The sequence below is a fragment of the Astyanax mexicanus genome, chromosome 15, assembly GCF_023375975.1.
Source record: "Astyanax mexicanus isolate ESR-SI-001 chromosome 15, AstMex3_surface, whole genome shotgun sequence".
Classification (NCBI taxonomy): Eukaryota; Metazoa; Chordata; class Actinopteri; order Characiformes; family Acestrorhamphidae; genus Astyanax; species Astyanax mexicanus.
Window position 1 is genome coordinate 27,036,393 of NC_064422.1, and position 19,507 is coordinate 27,055,899.

The 19,507-nt window shown below is 38.2% G+C and overlaps 1 protein-coding gene across 1 annotated transcript in view; it reads right to left on the reverse strand.

Moving 5' to 3' along the window:
* dnah9 (dynein, axonemal, heavy chain 9) overlaps positions 1 to 19,507 on the reverse strand; it is a 163,885-nt gene that overhangs the window by 9,735 nt on the left and 134,643 nt on the right. The window contains exons 64-67 of the mRNA XM_022668867.2: positions 12,292 to 12,519; positions 8,161 to 8,352; positions 5,082 to 5,273; positions 1,851 to 2,021 (exon numbers count right to left, since the gene is read on the reverse strand). Of these exons, the coding sequence (XP_022524588.2) occupies positions 1,851 to 2,021; positions 5,082 to 5,273; positions 8,161 to 8,352; positions 12,292 to 12,519 (783 nt within the window). The remainder of the gene's footprint in view (positions 1 to 1,850; positions 2,022 to 5,081; positions 5,274 to 8,160; positions 8,353 to 12,291; positions 12,520 to 19,507) is intronic.

Sequence of the window (19,507 nt, forward strand, 5' to 3'; positions counted from 1 at the left end):
TGTTTAGGATAAAGTGTAAACGTATTGTTCTCATAAACACTCTCCTGTTAGGCACTCTAGAAACACACTTCCTCTTAAATGTCCCCTAAAAACAGTTGAACTTTACACAATCATGAACTCCACAGAGACAAAACACTACAAGGGCGAAGTCCACGTAATCAATATCCCGCAGAAAAAAAAAAATCTATTTGTCTCTGTCACTTACATGACCAGCGTAATGCAAAGTGGTCATTGCTTACAAATCCCAATCTCTTAACTGAAAAAGGTCAGCTGTCATAATGCTTCCAGGCACACTTCCACAGCTCCCATATCTAATCTCTGAAATGTCAGATCCACCCAGCCCAACCCGCTGCTGTGGAATTAGCTCCATTTAACCTCTTCAGACACAAGTGGGCCTTCCAGTCTCACGCTTAGGATCTGACAGTGTGATTAGGCTGACCCTTTTAAAAGCAGCCACAGTGAAGGACGATATAGGGATCGAGTTCACGTCTATTCTGTCCGATGATGAGGGTAATGGGGCTAAATAGAGGCCCTGACATACAGTGATGATGATGTATTATGAGTAATGGTTGATAATAGGTAGGGAACGCAATCAGGAAATGAGATGGAAGGAAATGACTGCTGAACTGTGTTGTGGTGAGGTGTGCTGATTAATTCCTACTATTTACTATGTGTGTTTACCTGTGTTCTGGATAAGGTTCAAGCAAACATTCTTCCAAAAAAGCCCAAAAATAAATAAAAATTGAAAATGATTTGGATTAGCTGTAGATGTAGGACTGGTTCAGTAGGGACATTTATTTATTTACAGTCCTTTATAAGATCACCACAAGGTTCCAGGACTTTTATTATTAAAAGATTCTCAATATCATCTATTTCCATATACCTAGTTACTCAGTGTACTATTAAACATCTTTCTGTAAAGCCATAGATTTTTTTTTTTTTAAAGAAATGCCCTTGGACATGGACAGACTACTGTTAATTAAGTAGAGGGTTAAATGGTAGCTATATAGGAAGTCAAATAAGCTAGAAAGTCACAAACTGTGCATAAGCTTGCCCATATGCTAATGTTTTTTCAAGTGTCTGTCTCATTAATTAGTGGCAAACATGTCCATAAATAAACTAATCAAATACATAATCATTAAAACACCAATCAGAAGCAAATGACGCACAGATAGAATTAGTATAGCTCAATATACAAGCTAACAAGAAAACATGCGTCTGAACATTGTGTTAAATGTCCTATTCATCAATGAAAAAAACCTGTATAATTGTATAATGAATAATGTCTTGTGCATATATGACTTGTTTAATGTTATAAATGTTCGTATCTGGCAGTAGTGCCATACACATATATTTATGTTATTGAAAAACTAATTAGAATAAAGTACATGATGAAGAAATATATACATTTCAATAAATAAATCAAATTTACTTTCTTTTTTTTTTATACCTTTTCTAGGAATTTCCCTGACATTCTAAAGTCTGCCTCTTAGGTTAACTACCTGTGTGTTTTTGCATATTTCAGGTCAAGACGGTCACTAATGTTGTAAAAAGTTGAGAAAAACAGGGAAATTAAACCACATACGTGGCATTGTGGGCTGTATAAAATAACACACACACACAGTCACAAGTCACCCTTGCTTAAACTGAAAGTTCTGTTGATGTTGATTTATATGTGCAAGTGAATGAATATGGCATGCAAAATTAGTTTTACTGAAACAAACATTTGAATTTGATATTATTATTTTATCATTTGAATGAAAACTAAAACAAGCCAAAACCCCAGAAAGTGCTGTACTGTTTGTATAACTTAAATACACATCTGTGTGTGTGTAGGAGAGATCAGGTACCTTCTCGTCTCGTGAGGTGCCGCTGCCCTCTCCGGATCCTGCATCTCTGGGCTGCATCTCCAGCACGGTGCGGAAGAGCTTCTCTGACGTCTGCGTGAGGAAGCCGATTTCAGCGTTGGGGTGCAGGCCGTAGAGATACGGTGATTCGGCAGGCAGTGCATCATCAATGTACTGAAAAAAGAACCAGAGTAAAATGAAATTAGATGAGGATGATAAACAGAACTTCAGCTGTGGGCCAAACCAGCTTAATCAAAATCTTTTTAATGTTTTTATTTGTTGTGAAATGCCAGTATGGCATAATATACGCAAAAACGTTCCTATGCGAATTAGGTACATACTCCCAAGAAAGTTCTCCTATTGGTTAGGCCTTCAGGATCTGGTCTGAAGGTCTAACATGTCATAAATTATCATACAATGAAATTTGATGGGTAATAAGGCTGTGTATTGCAGACATCCCAAGCCTTCTAGAAGTTGCGGGAGTCTACAGCATATCAATACCTGCTCCAAGTTCAGTGTCTGGGGGTACCTCCCTGAAATTAATTTTTGCACTTGGAATGTCTGCTATTGGCTAAAAGCTGGTAATATAAAGCATGTAACAATGCAGGGGTTATGATTCAATATAATCAAAATATATTACAATCAGTAAGCAATACTAAAATCAGTAAATGCTAAAATTGTTTAGCTAAAATTTTAGGAAAAAGTATAAAATTACAGAAAAGGTTTAGTTTTTATTTAATTCAATCCAATTTTATTTATACAGCTCTTTAGACAACAAATGTTGTCACAAAGCAGCTTTATAGAGAAATTGGTTAGAGCCTCTTATGAGCAAACAAGAAATGGGTCCAAGCCTCTTATGTAATTAAAATTGCAAGACTGTATCATATTGTGATAATACAGTACTGTACACCTATTTGAATAAGATAAGTCAACATAGTTAAATATAAAAGTTGGAAGAGATCGTTTCTGCTGCACTACTCACACCTAAAGTACACTCGCACACACAGCCTCAGTCTTACGAAACAACGACTGTAGGACAGCACAGAAATGCAACACACAAACGCAGGCTTCAGGGAAAGGACACAACCCCAAGGTTTAACTGAATCAGGCCTACACACAGCTATATGAATGGGCATGTTTACTGGGCAGTGATGCTCAGCCTGTCTGCTTTTAAGCTATGCAGACGGCTCAAAGAGAGAGCGAGGGAGAATAAAAAAAAGGGGAAGGGAGAAAGACAGAGAGAGAGAGAGATAGTCCTTTCTTTCTTTTACCCTCTGGAGAGTTTTCACCCCTCAAACTCCCCAGCCAAAAAGTGTTACACTGTCATCCAGCATGTATTGCACTGGTGTTTGTGTCAGTGCACACAAGCCAAATGAGCAGCACTTGGGCTGAAAATAATGTTGCGCTTCTGGTTCCCCCAGGAGCCGGCGCTGCGGACAGCCTGAGCACTGACAGAAGCAAAGCTAATTAAATAGCACTGATTCAAATCTTGGCTGTTTGTCACCACGCAGGCACAAAAAAGGCAGCCATAAATTATGGACTTGGAGCTGTAACAAATTATCAATCACGTAAAACAAGCATGAACCTGATTATGGTTAAACCAATCAAGAATGATGTGACTATTGTAGCGGTGAGAGAAGGGGGTGTTTGCGGGGGGGGGGGGGGGGGGGGATGGGGGGGGGGTGGAAGAGCAGTCACTTCTAAAGAAAACAGTGATATTTCCCCACAGAGAGAACAAAAGCCATTTTTTCAATCTCCGCACTTGTGCGCTCCAAGTGCTCTTTGTGCTTCTGAGTAAGAGTTGGATGAGGGCACTCCGAGCACAAAACTACACAGATTGAAAAACAGCCCCAGTCCACAGTTCTTACGTGTCTAGTAAAGCAGCTGGCAGGCTTAGAAGATGCCACAATGCTCCTGCCCCTCAGGTGTTCACCATTTGCTCTATTAAGATGCCAGTATTTATTTAGCAGCAGCAGCAGGGAGGGGGGTAGATTTACTCCTATTAAACTTAACATATTCATTGTAGAAGCAAGACAAATATAAGGAATAAATGCACCAATTTTTTTTTTCCATTTTCTCCTCAATTTACACAGCCAATTACCCAACCCACTCATTAGGACTCCCCCTATCACTAGTTATGCCCCAACATCAGGAGGGTAAAGACTAGCACATGCCTCCTCCGATATATGTGAAACTCTTTGCGAGTAGCATCAGTGCACTTGGAGGAACGCGCAGCAACTCGTTTCTGATACATCAGCTCACAGACGCCTTGTGCTGACTGACATCACCCTTTAGCATGATGTGGGGAGGGAGCGCCATCTACACCACCAGAGAGAGCGAAGTCAGTTGTGCTCTCTCGTGGCTCCGCCAGCCAATGGCAAGCTACATAAACAGGATTTGAACCGACAATCTCCTGATCAAAGTGGCAGCGCTTAGCCCGCTGGACCACCATTTTTTAAATGGTGAGCAGGTACATAGTCTTGCTTTAATTGTCTAATTGTCTTTAATTGTCTTGTCTTAACTTTTTTGAAATTGTCAGGGTCACAGAAAAAACCCAAAACATCCAATCACAAACCTTGTGTTGTAATTAGGCACACACTATCATCTGTAACTAGACCTCCAGGAATAAAACATTTATCAGACAGACATACTAAGTAGCTTTTTTTGCTCTCACAGCAGCCTCAGTTCTTCCTGGCATGGATTTCACAGGATACTGAAAAGAGGCTGTGAGCAGTGCAGTGCATGGCAACAATCATGACTGGCAGCTAATTTAACTAATTAAACTAATTTATAACCAAACAGATCGTATTTTCTCTCCCTCTTCAACTGCGGCCTCAAGCCTATGACCACAGCACAGCAGTGCCAATATTACACGCCATAGCACTTCCTCTCGTGTAATATTGCTTAATCATGTAAGTGTGGTAATTGTACTTTTTTGACTACAATTTTGTCCAAATATTTATTTCACAAAACATAGAACTTCAATTACTATGCTGAAAAGAGCATCTCTAGACGCATCAAGTCCGGTTGTTTCAAGAGTGTTTTATAAAGAGCGTTTTTCCTGTTTGTCTGCGCCCCCTGAAGCCCTTCATGCTGTTAGAATTACAGGCCTTGCTGCAGTTATTTTTTTTTCACAGTCATTTCTGCCTGCAGAAAATACCTTCAAGGTCCACAAGCCTTTAGAGAATCCTAGCTTTCACTTTTCAGCAGGAGGGCACTGCAGAGTGGGTTTACCTGGTGATAGCCGTTATAATCCATGTTGCCAGGCAGGGGAAAGCCCGGGGCCAGGTACAGCTCTCCCTCCATCATCTCCGGCTTGATGAACTCCTCCAGATAGGTGCGGCACAGCCTGCGGTCCCAGTCGTCTGTAATGTGGCCGCCGTACATTATCTCGCCAAAGAGATAGCGCAAGTCATCGTACGGCACCTATAACAACAACAAACCCACAACTCTCAGGTCACTGATCAACCACCTCTATTCCAGTCTCACTCTCAGCACTCCTCAACTTACACTCTCAGCAATATAACAACAAACTCTACAGACTACATTTTCCATACTTTTACAAGTAAAGCGTTACAAGAAACTGCCCCTGAGGACAAATTACTGTCTAGGACTCTAGTATAACTGAACATTTTGAGCACATCCACTCTAAAAAAGGTTATTATAGTCCACATTTTAAAATGATTGTAAAACTCTGTGAAAGGATTCAGTCATATACCAAATTTTGGGCACTCCTGATTTCTTATTTTCATTTAGAGAAAAAAAAAAACATTTGGCACATTTTAATTTATAGTTATTGTTATATATTTGCTTACATATTGGAAGTATGAGTTCCAATTACATAAGGTGTCGAGTACATCACTTTTAAAATTCTCATTCTATCGTTTTTTCATTCATTTTAAAATGTCTAGTTATGGTCTCTAGTATGAGTGAATGCGATATGAGCTGTTTTTGTGGATTTTTTTTTTTTCCGGGTAATCCAGTATAATGCTACTTTAGTCCAGTGGAGAAGTGGGGGGAGGAACAATAGGATTTCAGCTCTTGCTCATAATGGGGATGGTGTCCAAACACAACAGATTACATAATTACTTACTAAATATCAGAACTAAATATTTCCACTTTTAAACAACACCTAGACATTTAAAAGCCTTTTAAATCTCATGTTCAGCTGTTTCTATCGTTTTTAGAGATGGAGGACATGGCAGAAATAACTGCTGACTATTCGACTGATTGAAAAAATAATCATCAGTTTATGCGACTACCAAAATAATCATAAGTTGCAGCCATATAGTTATTTACAGTTACTGTAAAAGTCATGAACATAAGTGTTTGCACCCATACTGCTGCCTGACAGGCGTGAGAGTCAGATTTTGGTCTGGACCAAACAAGGTAGGTGTGGAAGCACCCTTACATTTTTAGAAACGCGTTAGAAAGTTAACGCAGGTTCCTGCAGTTTACTTTACATGTGTAAACACATAATATGTGATATATTGACCTTTTTTTTCCTTTTTGTTCACAGTATTTACAGTTGGTAAGCCTAAGTCTTAGTCTTGAGGAAAATTCTGACCAAGCGATTAAGCCTTAACCTCAAAATGTCTTTAAGATTCTGTGGGTCATATTGGGTCAGGTGTGTGCAGATGTATGATTAGGTTGTAGAAATGGCCTCTCGTGGAGCAGGTCAGCAGCGGTGCAGCTCTCTGCAGCTCCTCTGTGGGCCGTGGCCGAGCGTAATGTGATTAAGCTAATATGTGACGGGCCGGCGCAGAGCTGACAGATGAAGCTGCTCCCAGGTGAGAGGGGTGTATTATGAGCCCTGTGACCCACTAAAGATGAAGTAGGTGGGGAACACTCATGCTGAATGCCAGTCTGACAAGCGCAGAAGCACAAAGCACATTAGATATGTACATACAGACCTTCATTCAAACACACTGCTGCAGCTGGGCTTGTTTTCACGTTGTAATTGAAGACATAATAGCTGTAGCACTTGTACATGAGCGCATTTATCATTTCCTTTAATAATGACAACAATATTAATAGAGGTTTTAGCAATACTTCTATCTATATCATCTTTTTTTATATGTATCTTACTATTTGGGCATGCAGAGAAATGTACTAGTAGAGCCCGATTTTAAAAACTAAAAGCTATTATTAAAAACTAGTGGTGTGAACTAGCACATGCAATTAATCTAGAAAATTGAAGGTGTTTCTTGTTTTACTCAAATTAATCGTGTTACCGAGTTTACAGAGCATGTTGACGTATTAGCATTTTTATTTAGCAGTGTAAACACAGTTTTCACTATTGTCAAGTTCAGAAGATAAATTACTTAAGCTAATTAAGCTAATTGCTTTTTATTTATACTAAAATAGGGATTAAATCTCATAACTAACACGTACTACCCCCCTTTTTCTCCCTCTCTCTCACACATGCATATATAGAAAGAGTGGGGTAGTCAGTGTTAGTTATGAGATTTATGAGATGAGATTCAGCATTTTGATATGTTAAAATCAGTTATGCAAAATGAATTAGGCCCTTTTGTAAAGAAACATGCAATCAACCAGTGTGCTTTATTAACTATATGGTCATAAATGTTTATTATTTTTTCGAATAACAAACTACTGTTTTAAAAGTCTTGATAATTATCTGTTGTATAATTATTGCAAATACTGTACGAATATCTCACCCACATACTTGACATTCATAGATCATATTTGATGCTAAATAAAAAAAAGAATAATAATTGTAAAACTAATCCAGTGATTTAAGAATCTGTATAGTTCTATAGTTCTGGGCGCATCTAAACCAGAGTAATACAATCATAATCAAATCAATAATCAGTATGATTGTACACTACATGTATCTGTAACACTACAGATATGGGCTTTGTGTTATGGGAAACATTGATTCTGCACCTTTAATAAACAAACCCTTTATTTCTTCACATCCCTCCTGACCTTCTGAAGATTGATCTGATGGAACTGACGTGCATTGTCTATCAAAGCTGTACACTATATAAAGTGTGCACGGCAGTCATGTAAGAGGGTTTGTTTATAGTGCAGTTCCTCCACATAAACAACATCTGTAATATGGAATGGCGTTGTGTAGTAAAAGGCAGAGCTATTTGGTTTCGAGCCGGTTGGCGCGTGGGTGGAGAAGGGTAATTTCAGAGGCTTCAGCGAAAGCTTGGCTCGCTTTTCTGCAGGCGGTGCATATGTCAACAAGCCTGGCTTTTTCTCTCTTTCTCTTTCTCGTTCTCTCTCTCTGCCTTTTCCCTCTTTATCCCCAGGCCTCTGACTCTGACTGTGGTGGCCTCACCTTACTGTTGGCCTCCAGGTAGTTGTAGAGGACGTTGACGGAGATGGTCAGGTCACCGGTGTTGAAGGGGTAGCTCCTGTTCCAGCCTTGAGGGCCAAACTTGCGCCTTTCGGCCACCACGGCGTGGAAGTAGCACAGAGAGAACAGGATGCTTTTGAACTCGTTCTCACGGGCGCACATCTCCAGAGTGTCCTGTCAGAAAGAGGAGAGAAGCATCAAAAACCTGGAACTTAAGGCCACAAGTCTTGCAGAAATAACAAAAGCATGGGGCAGGGTGGGTCGAACTGGGTTCATTATAGGAGATTAGAGATTAGTTCAGAAATTTTTACACGGCAAAATCCATAGTGTAAAAATCACACCGGAGTTATCCTAATGATAAATATATTGTTTGTGAGGATTAATGTTTAGATTAATGGGATTCAGTTGTTGCAGTGTTGTCATCCTGGTGGAGTGTTAGTCACCCTGTTGGTGCTGGATTGGAAGTTGAATAAGGTCTCCAGCAAACAGCTGATATTTTATAAAATAATCTTTCAGGTTCTCTTCTGTTTTAAATATAAATATAGTTAAACTTTAATATACCATTGGTCCTGTGGTACAGTTAGCTTATACAGTTTTTAATTAATCGGTTATTTATTTGACATGGTAGGGAATGGAATATATATATGTGGAATGCATGTGTTATCTTATAACTTCTTATTCAATGTTAAAACTTTAAATTTTACAATGTATTGTGTAAAATAGCCATGAAAGATTTGCTTATTAGCTGATAAACTGTGTTTAGGGAGGCAGAACACTAAACTCTGCAGAGCTGTTAGATTTGACACTTCTGCTATTTGATATTAATTATCAAGGAGAAAAACTGCCAACAGCGCAATTTCTAAGCTTTGATTTAGAAAAGCAATGCGATGCTTTATTATGGTTTGAAGATGGTTTGAACAGAACACAAGTTCGGTTGCTGACTGCTGACTTCTCTGTGAACTTCAGACAGGATTCATTTAGCTCCACCACCAGTAGCACACCTGATTTACTTTAAAGCCCCTGGGAGACAAAATCCTCATTTTCTTTCTAATTAAATGAATCTGGCTCTTCAGGGTCTATGTACGTAAATGTACAATATATATGAACAAAAGTATGATACATAAATAAATATCTTTCCAAAGTTTAATAAATGCTGTATTTATCCAGTGTTACTCTCTGATCAGTGTAGAATAAATGGTTTTAAAATGGATAATGTTAGACAGTATAACCCTGACCAAGCACAGTGATAACACGTGTCATAGTGTTGCAGTGGACGGTGAGCCAGGCCCCTCCTCTGTGACAGAGCACTCACAACTGCAACTGCAGAGCTCAAAAAGCTTAAAAAAAAACCTCCAGTTCTCATCAGAAAGGTGTGATGAGTCCATTTTGGCTTTTGAGGGATGATTGGTTATTTATATTTTTTCTTTTCAATTTTAATCTAAACTCTGGCTGTCTATATATCAGAATAGTTTCCCAAGGGTTTTAATAAAGGGTTGATTAGATAGACTAGGTGATTGATTGAATCTGTATTTATAAGGTTCCTTAATTAGACCTTTTTTAATGTTTATGTATTGCATTAATGCTGCATTCCAATTTTCTATTGGATATCAGAGCTTGTAACTACCTGAAACCTGAGTTTATAGTGCTCTAGTCCTCTTTCTAAACTTTTTGAGGAAGAAAAAGAAAAAAAAACGTAAGCTAAAGACTTTTTTAGCTAGTTTACCAGTATTCTGTAGCAAATGTAGTATAAAAAAAGCCCCCTCTTTTTATTTCCCAGGTTATCATTTTAACTCTTTCAGTCCCTGCATCCATTACAATGGTTTTGTTGTATATAACATTATTTGACAGCTGTTTATTCATAAGAATAGATCATGAACCAGCCATTTAACAAGTTTATAAACCAATGAAACTGCAAAATAGGTTGGCCCCCTCAGCCACTGCACTGGAATAATTCAGGTCTGAAAGAGTTAAGTATTGTTCCAGGTTACTGATGTTACCATTTGACAACGCTTTAAACAGTAATGTGCACATCAAAACGTCATAAAACATATCTACAGAGAGATGTAGTACAAGACTGTGTGTATGACAGAATTAATAAGAACTAAATGGATAGAAGTGGTAATCAACGGACATATACTACTGCTTTTACCAGCACTATACACTAGGGGTGGGCAATATTATATCATATACAATATATCGTGACACAGAAATATCGTGATATTAAAAATCCAAATTGTGATAATAGAGATGTTCGGTCTTAAAAGTAGTCTATTATTTACTGTGAAGCTTTAAGTGTATTTATTGTATAATTATTTTAGTTTGCAGTTTATATGCATGCACTAAATATTCTGCAATATTTTTTGCTGCATTATATTATTTTATGCTATATTATTTATTCTGCCACATTATGATTATGCTGTTTTACTCTTATACTATATTCCTGAAATTAATTAAATATTTTTCTGTTTTCCTATATCGGCAAGTATTTAGTTATCGCAAAAATACCCTGAATACCCTTATTTTAGAGCCATATCACCCACCCTTAATGTACACTATTTATTTGTGCGCGTGTCTTTTTCTCTTACAGTAGATAATAACATGCAAATAGTGCCTCAAAGTGACAGCAGTATCTCTTGACTTCTAAGGGTTAAAACATAAGAAGCAATGTTCAAAGTGACACCACTCCCCCATCCCCCAGTCATTTTCCATTGTCACCAACTCTCGTCCGCCGCCGGCCTCCCAGCGGGGTCTATAAGCATTACGATTGACAAAAGCATGACTAGATTCCAATAAATTCCTGGGCTGGGAATCCTTTTTAATTGTCAGCGCTTGTCAGAGCTTTCAACAATCCTCTATCCCCGGGCTCATTATTTCAGATGGCTTAAATGAGGAAGGGAGGGGTGTAAAATGAAATAAATGGCAACCCGCTCTCACGGGAGAGCCACTTAAACGGGCATGCCAACAACGGCGGCGTAAATGGCGAGGGACGGATAGATACATTGTGCCGGCTTTCTGCTGTATAGGAGGAGCCTTTCGCCGGGTTAGTCTGTCAGAGCCGCAGGAGCTGACTTGAGGAGCTGGATAAAGGCGGAGGTGTGGAGCCTCTGATCCAGACACAAGGCGCATTAAGATTCCACACACAGCAGTGCTGGGATGAATACGGCTAAAAGCACTGCATTCCTCCACCACAGCGCTGCTGTAACCCTCGCGAAAAACCCCAGCAACGGCACAAGTGCAGCGAACTGCATGGATCCAAACGTATCTCTGGTGTGATTAAAACTAAATAAACGCCTTATGGGCAAGTTCTTTATCAAGGCAGTCATTTTTGGGTGTATGGGGACAAAATAAAGTCATTATTAAGTGAAAGCACCGCATGTCACCTTTTCAAACAAGTCATTAAAAGAGATGGACATCATCTGTTGGTTGCTAGACACTAATTTGAACACCGCAAAGAAAAAAAAAAGGGAGGAATTGACTTTGGCTGCTCGCTACCATGGCTGAAAAGGTCAATATGAAAGCAGCTGTCATTTTCTGGATTATTGCGGCTTACTGGAGCTGGTGAGCTGTTTAGGTTGTTTCTTTTCCCTCCCTCCTTCCCTATATCATTGATTTACTTTCAAGGCATAGTACATGACTGGAATGGAAGCTATTTACCCAAGGAAACCTCCTAGAAAGCTACAACCACCAGTGTGTTGCTATAGCACTTATCAGAGCGAGAGAGAGAGAGAAAGAGAGATAACCATCAGCTCTGCGAGCAAAAAATTAGCCCAGAGCAAGCACCAGGGTAATGGCATAGATGGGGTGTCATTGATAAGACTTGCAGATTTTTAATTATCATTAGCGACAGCAACATCCTAAATGACTCGAGCGACTGTAAAATTCTCCTATGATAAGAGCGTCACGCCGACGGTGCATTAAAGCCCCCGCGAAAGCAGCCAGGTATTCAACACCGGCGAGACGCGCTCACAACAACCCAAAACAAACACAAACACAGGAAAGCTTCCCGTCACTGATAGCATTTTGTTTGACTGGATCTGAAAGCTGCTTGTCATTCCATATGCTGCCTTCAAGAGTGAGCCCTGTCGGTCATGCCCGCAGGCTGCCGAGGCGTACCTGGTTGAAGTTGTCCAGGGCTTTGTGCAGGTTGGCGTGCATGCCCAGCGGCGGCTCGTTGGTGATCTTGATGGAGTTTTCCAGGATGCCCTGCGGAATGATGTGACCCTCGGGTGACGAAGACGGCTCGGCGCTGATGAACACTCGGAAATTCTGGCTGCTGCCTTCCCCGTGCTGCTCCAGCTTCTTCTCTAGGGTTCCCAGCCACTTAGCTACCAGGTGGATGTTCTGATTTGGATGAAGAGATAAAAGCACATAGCTTTTTTATTTAATAAAAAAATAAAGTGACAAGAGATGACAGACAGGTCTAATCATTATGTGAGCTGACTAACGATAATAATAAGCCTTAACATACAGTACTGTCTAAATGTTTTAGCACCTGAACAGTAGAGTAGGTGTTTATTTCCCTGTCAATCACTCATATTAGAATAATACAATACAATTAATACTAATATACTGAAACAACAGAAAAATTACAGGCAGTATGAGCCCAAGATGTTTCATGGTTTGTATGCAGAACTTTACTTTATTATTTAATATACATCATTTATGCCACCATACACCCAAAACCCTGCATTTCAAGCTGAAACAGATAAGCAATTTAAGACTGATGATTAGCGATTTGTAAATTCTTTCCTCTACAGTGCATAAAATCATTACACGATTCAAAGAATTTGGAGGACGTGTAGTGCATAAATGCAAGGCTACAAGTAAAAGCTGAAAACTCATGATCTTTGATCCCTCAGTGATGCCACTGAATCAAAAACCAGCTTTCAGCAATAGCTAACATGGATTTCTTTAGCAAAAAGTTGTGAAGTTACATTCACAAATAGGGTTGCAACGGTATGAGATTTTCACGGTATGATAACCGTCTCAGAAAATACCGCGGTATCACGGTTATCACGGTATCACAGTTTGTTACATATATTATTAAACTGACCCTTAAAGAAATTACAACAAAGGTTTTTTGTTCAATTAACTATTTATTGTAGAAACCTGGAACAATTATAATTTTAATGTCTCCTTACAAAAAATAAGCTGTACACCATCAGGTGAAGGAAATCATTTTTTTCCACTACTCTTAAGGGCATTAAGAGTGTATATAAAAAAAATATATATAAATATATATAATATATATACACACATACACACACGTTACACACATTACATGTCCTCTAAGAAGTAAAGATCCTGTATTTAAAATATTCAGTACAATTATTTAAGTTTAAATTATTTAATATCTGATAAACTGAGCCTAGGTCAGTGTCTGATCAACAACTATTGTAAACGTCCATTTTACTGCCAAGTTGGTATATAACCAGATGCTGCAGAAAGAGGGGTTTATTTCTGACATGATCCTCACAATAGAGATTTCTATTTTAAGGCTTTCACACCGAGTCTGGTTTTAAAATATGAAAAACAGGCACGTCAGAATTTGAAAATTAACGCATGTAAATGAATGGCGTCTTCACATCCAGTCCGGCCAGGACCTTTACACGGACACGTGAATCCATCGTAGCACGCACTTCACGCCTGTACCTGCGTGCCCAAATTTCGGATAACTCAGCGCTTTTGCGGGCGCTTACCGCATGGGTTGTGCACGACTACAAAGAGGTTTTATTTAGGTTCAGATTAAAATTATAAACTAAACACATACTTTGCGCTGCAGAGCGGGGTGGTGTTCTCGGAGATGGGAGAACAGGTTTGACGTATGTCCACCTTTAGCTGTGACTTTACGGCCACATTGATTACAAATCGGATAACCATCCTCGGGTGCGTTCGGCGGGTCTCTGAAATAGTCCCACACTGCTGATTTTAGTTTAGCCTTTTTGTAGGCGGACGGAGATTTGTTTAGTCTGATGCACTTTCTGCTGTTCTCGCCGCTGTGTGCTGAGTAGCTGAAGCGGAGCAGAGTTGCGCATGCGCGGGTGAGTTTCTCCGCTGGCTTGCGTTTTACCGGTAATAAGCAAACACACACGGTATGATAACCGTGCATTTTAATACCATGGTATACCGTGAAACCGGTTACCCCTGCAACCCTATTCACAAATACAACTTAAAACTTAAATAAACATAAGTCTTATGTTAACCATGACCAAAAGCAGTGTCCAGAAAGTTATCAGAAACTATCAGAGGTCTAAAAGCCAGGCTCTGTCATGGTATGGGGTTGTGTCAGTGCATTTCATTGAAGGCAGCATTAATTTGGAAAAGTGCACTGAAATCTCAGAGCAAAATCTACTGCCTTCAAGATGGCACCTTCTCCAGGAATGTGCACACATTCATTTTTTAAAAAGACAATGCAAAACCACATGCTGCACACATTTATTGAAAAGATATGACAAAAAGGAGGGGGATACAGGTACTGGACACGGCTGCCTGCAGTCCAGACCTGTCCCCACAAAAAACAAAATAAAACAAAACATGACAAAAATGATTCTATATTGGAAGAATAGGCCCTAAACTATTCCACAAATATTATCATTTATCATCATATCCTCGCTGACAAAACATATTTAATGTGTTGTGAAATGGAATGGCAACATTATAAAGATGTAAATGCTTTAATGTTCCAATGATTTTTGGAATGTGTTCAAGGCCTGAAATGCATTATGGCTGTGCATTAACAAATAAAATGTTAACCAGAACAGAAAACAAAAACATGACATACAGCTCTGAAAAAAAATAAGAGAAAACTTAAAAATTGAGTTTCTTTTATTTTACCAAAATTTGTTGCACCGGGAGTGGCATAAAGTTTTCCAAAAGCAGTGTGTAAGACTGGTGAAGGAGAACATGTCAAGATGCATGTGAACTTGTTTTCTTTGTATTATTAAGGGTCTGAAAGCTCTGCATCTTTTTTGTTATTTCAGTCATTTCTCATTTTCTGTAAATAAATGTTTAAAAAAATGTTTGTAAATAAATTTTGGGAGAAATGTTGTCTGTAATTTATAGAATAAAACAACAATGTTCATTTTACTTAAACAAATACCTATTAATAGCAAAATCAGAAAAACTGACTTAGAAACTCAAGTGGTCTCTTTTTTTTCAGAGCTGTATCTTGGGTTTATACTGACTGCATGTATAAAAAAAAGGCTAAGTAAATATAATAAACACACTAGCTTACACAGTGTAAGTAGCTTAAAAGAATAGATAATAATAACTGTTGATACATTTGCATTAAGATTTGTATGGATTTATTCTGCTGTTCCAGAGTGCAAAAAGACAGTTGCTCTGAGAATCTGCTCCAAACCATTAAGTGCTTAAGACTTTTTCACAGTACTGTTAATAATAGCTGCTACAGCAGCAGTATGCTAAACCCCTTAACCCCTTAACAATCACAATTCAACCACAGGGTGCAGACTTCTATTACTCACTCCTATAACTTATTAATAACCTATAACTTATTAATAACAGCCATTTCACATCAGTCTTCATGTATAATAATAAGCGTTAGGATGTGAAGTTAACACTGAGTGAAGTTTCGCATGTTTTTAACTGCCAGGAATTGTGGGTGGTAGCCATGTTCAATTACTCACATTCATGTCAACATAACTCACTTATTAGTTACTAGCGTCATTAATTGGTTAATTAATCACTACACTGGGATTAAAGGGTGGTTTGGCATAAAATATAATTCACACAAATTTCCATGTTCACTAAATGTAGCCAATCGGCCGAAACATGCTTCTTTAAGTTAGCACACAGAGCTACGTATAATAGTACGTGTGCACTAGCACTTTTTTCAACGCATTCTGCCGTGCTGGATCTCGACTCGCTGTGTGTCCGTGATGTTTTTGAATTCAAATGAAGCAACAGAAGTAGGAAGTCATAAGTTTATGATTTTTCATTTTTAATCAAGCTCACTGTAATCTTTACTTCTATAAATTCATATTTAGGATTTATATTTTTTCCATATAAATCCTCTTACGTGGTTGAAAATCACCTGTTCAGCTCGTGTGTGTGTGTGAAGTCGCAGGCTACTGTGCCCTGATTGGCTGGACGAAGTGCAGCTCTGCTGAACTTTTTTGCGAGAAGGTGGGGCTGCGCTCAACGCAACGCAACCCAGCATGCACCAGGACATGTGGCGGATCTCTTCATTGAAATGAAAAGGATGCTTCGAGGCTTAAGTGCTAGTGGACATGTGCCATAGGGTTATGTTTCTAATATCACAACAAACATTAGAAACCAATAGCCTCCAACTCCAACCTACCAGTTTTCGTGTAACCGTCAAAACGCCACATTATCTGTCAACAGAGGGTGTTGCACAGCAGCTGTGCTCCTGTACAAATAGACACACCCACAGATGCAGTCACGGTTTGCCGTGAAAAAACTAGTATTTGTTGTTTCCCACTGCGAATGAATGTTCCTGGATCCGGAACCTTTTTTTGTTGGTGGAACCTTGGCAAACCAATTAAAAATTAGTGCCGGTTTCACATCGGTGGAAAATCGTTATCTAAGAACATTCACACAGAGTTTGGCGCGCCACAATAACTACATTATTGACTTACCATAGAATATATGACATGACCGTAATGATTTCTGCTGACCTTATTATTACCATTTGTGTACTTACATAAGTTAAGGACATCCTGTCAATGTAAATAAGAAGCTATGCTGACTTTGGATTTTATTTTACTGTAAGTTTTTTTTTTTATTCTAATGAATGAACATTCATAATAATAAAAATGTCACTCTTTTTTAAAAAAGAGTGTCAATTGCATTTTTATGCTAGCACAATATCTTTTTATAAGTGCCATAAAATGTTCAACAACTGGCAATAATATCATTTATCACAGTTACTATTGGGACAATACACCACCCAAAACAAAACTGTTGGAGTACACAAAGCTGACTGTGTGGTTTCAAATACAGTATGACTTCATACAAATGAATAAATCTGCACCATGTTGGTAAAGGCCATATTCACACACACACACTGTGTCAGTGCTCAGAGCACTGCTGTGTATATAACAACACTGTGCTCATTTTAATGGATGACCTCAGTAACAGCCAGTCAAAACCGATTCTCATTAAAATATTAATGACCAAAATTGAACACATGATTAAGAATTTTTAAGATTCGAATAAAGGCACAAACAGCAACAACTGAATGGAAAAAAAAAAGTTTTGGTAAATAAACAATGCCAAATGTATGGAACATGTACATATTTGCTCTGAGCTCATGACTGAGCACCAGAATAATCTCTTCTCAATCTGTGTTTGTTTTTACTCTAATGGGCTAAGCAAAGTTAGGCCATTCTAAAAAACTCTATTGTATTAACTGTATTATAACTGTATTAACCACTTAAACTCCACAGATCCTCTGCTGTGTTTCCTGGCTTTTCTCTGTATCTGGGCTTAAAATTGCATTTTATTTAAGTAATAATACACAAGGTACCTGCTATAATGTGAGTTAGCATTTTCGTGCCAACGGTTGCAGCACAGAACCTCTACAAACCTCTAGTGTATTATTGCAATTATACACACAGTTCCATTATCACTGTTTATTAAAAGATTCTGAGTAAAAGAGAAAAAATACGATCTGTTTGGTTATAAAAGTTTAACTTGAGTTAAAATAGTTTCATTGCTGCTCCGTTTGTAGCTGCACTGTTTGGCATGCAAGTAATACATGGAGAGCTTCGGTTACAGTGCATTACTGGCTGATACTGCACTTCACTCATAGAACACCTCTCAGCCAATCAAATTGCAGGGTTGGAACTCACTGTGGTATAACTGTGGAGTAACCTTTAAGGTGTGATTAAAGTCATGGAGCGTAAAGGGTTAAATTCTGTATTTATGAAACGTGAAATCTTTCTGAAGCATATCACACTCATCTCAACTACAGATGTGCTGTTTGTCAATTCAAACAGATCAGAATGACCTTTTAAATATGCTGGTTAATCAGTGTGTGTACCAGCAGCAAGGCGACCCCCTGAGAGCAGGCATGTTTGTAAACTTTAAGAAAAGATGATTTAGTTCATTTCAGCTTCTTTCAGGAAATTATCATCAGGATCATAATCATGATTTATTTTTATAAAATGCTGTGGTTTAGGAGTTGCCCAGTTTGCTTGGTATTTGAGTTTTGTAGTGAGCAGTAGGAGCAAAAATACAGGAGTAAATTAAATATTAGACTAAAGACTAATAAACTAATACATGTTTTCAATACACTGACACTATGACTACATATTTTGAAAGCTAACTAACACTAAACTTCAGAAAGGAAAAAAGATTTGTTTGTGTCTCACAGGGCCGATGGCTGAAAGCTTGCCGTGATAATTACAAATTACTTACAAGGTACTTTAAATCACAATGCTAAGTGTTTATGCTGTTTGTTATGCATCTAAATTATGACCTTCTACATTTCATTCTATTCTTTCTCTGTGCAATATGGTGTGTACGAAAAGAAATAACTAACAGGGGCAGAATGACATTGATTAAAAAGTTTCTAAATGTCTGTATCGATTTATTTTCTTTTAATTGGCCAGCTCTACTTTATGAGGCATTTTTGTTCATTTTTATGGTTCACAGAATGTAATAAAAACTATAGTTTAGGATACAGTAAGACCGAGACAAAAGCCTACAGGTGATTTGAGAGGATTGATAACAACTGATAATAAAAAACTTTAGATATTTGTTAGCAATGTTAGCTAAACACTAATACTGTTCCAAATTTCTTCTTAAGGTCTTTTTATGATGTTCTTTACTTATAAAGTCACTTTTCACAAGGTCATTTTTCACAAGATGATGACCAGAACAGGAAATGGACCCCCAGGAGCTATGCACCATCGTGCCCCTCAAATTATACACCCATAATCAAAAATATACAAACATCTTCTTAGCTTACTAATTCAGTGGTACTAAAAGAATCTTGGCTCAACAAAGATTCACAGCTCACAACATGGACAAAGAAAAGTTTTCTGAAGGAACAAAAAAGTTTTTTGTTTATATGAAAGATGAAAATTGTGTCTAAAATCTTGCAAATCTTTCTGCTAGGACTGAACTATTTATTGTTTATTAATTAGCATGTTTTAGCATAGTCATCACAATGTGAGCAAGTCAAATCTTAGGATGTGAAAATGTTTTGTTTTGTTGCTTAATTTGCTTAATACAAAAGAAAATGTTGTATCTGTTCGCACATATATCTTGAATATATAGGTTGAATATCTTGGTTGTATTGTTAAAATCATGATGTTGGATTACATACTGTATGTCTGAAGAA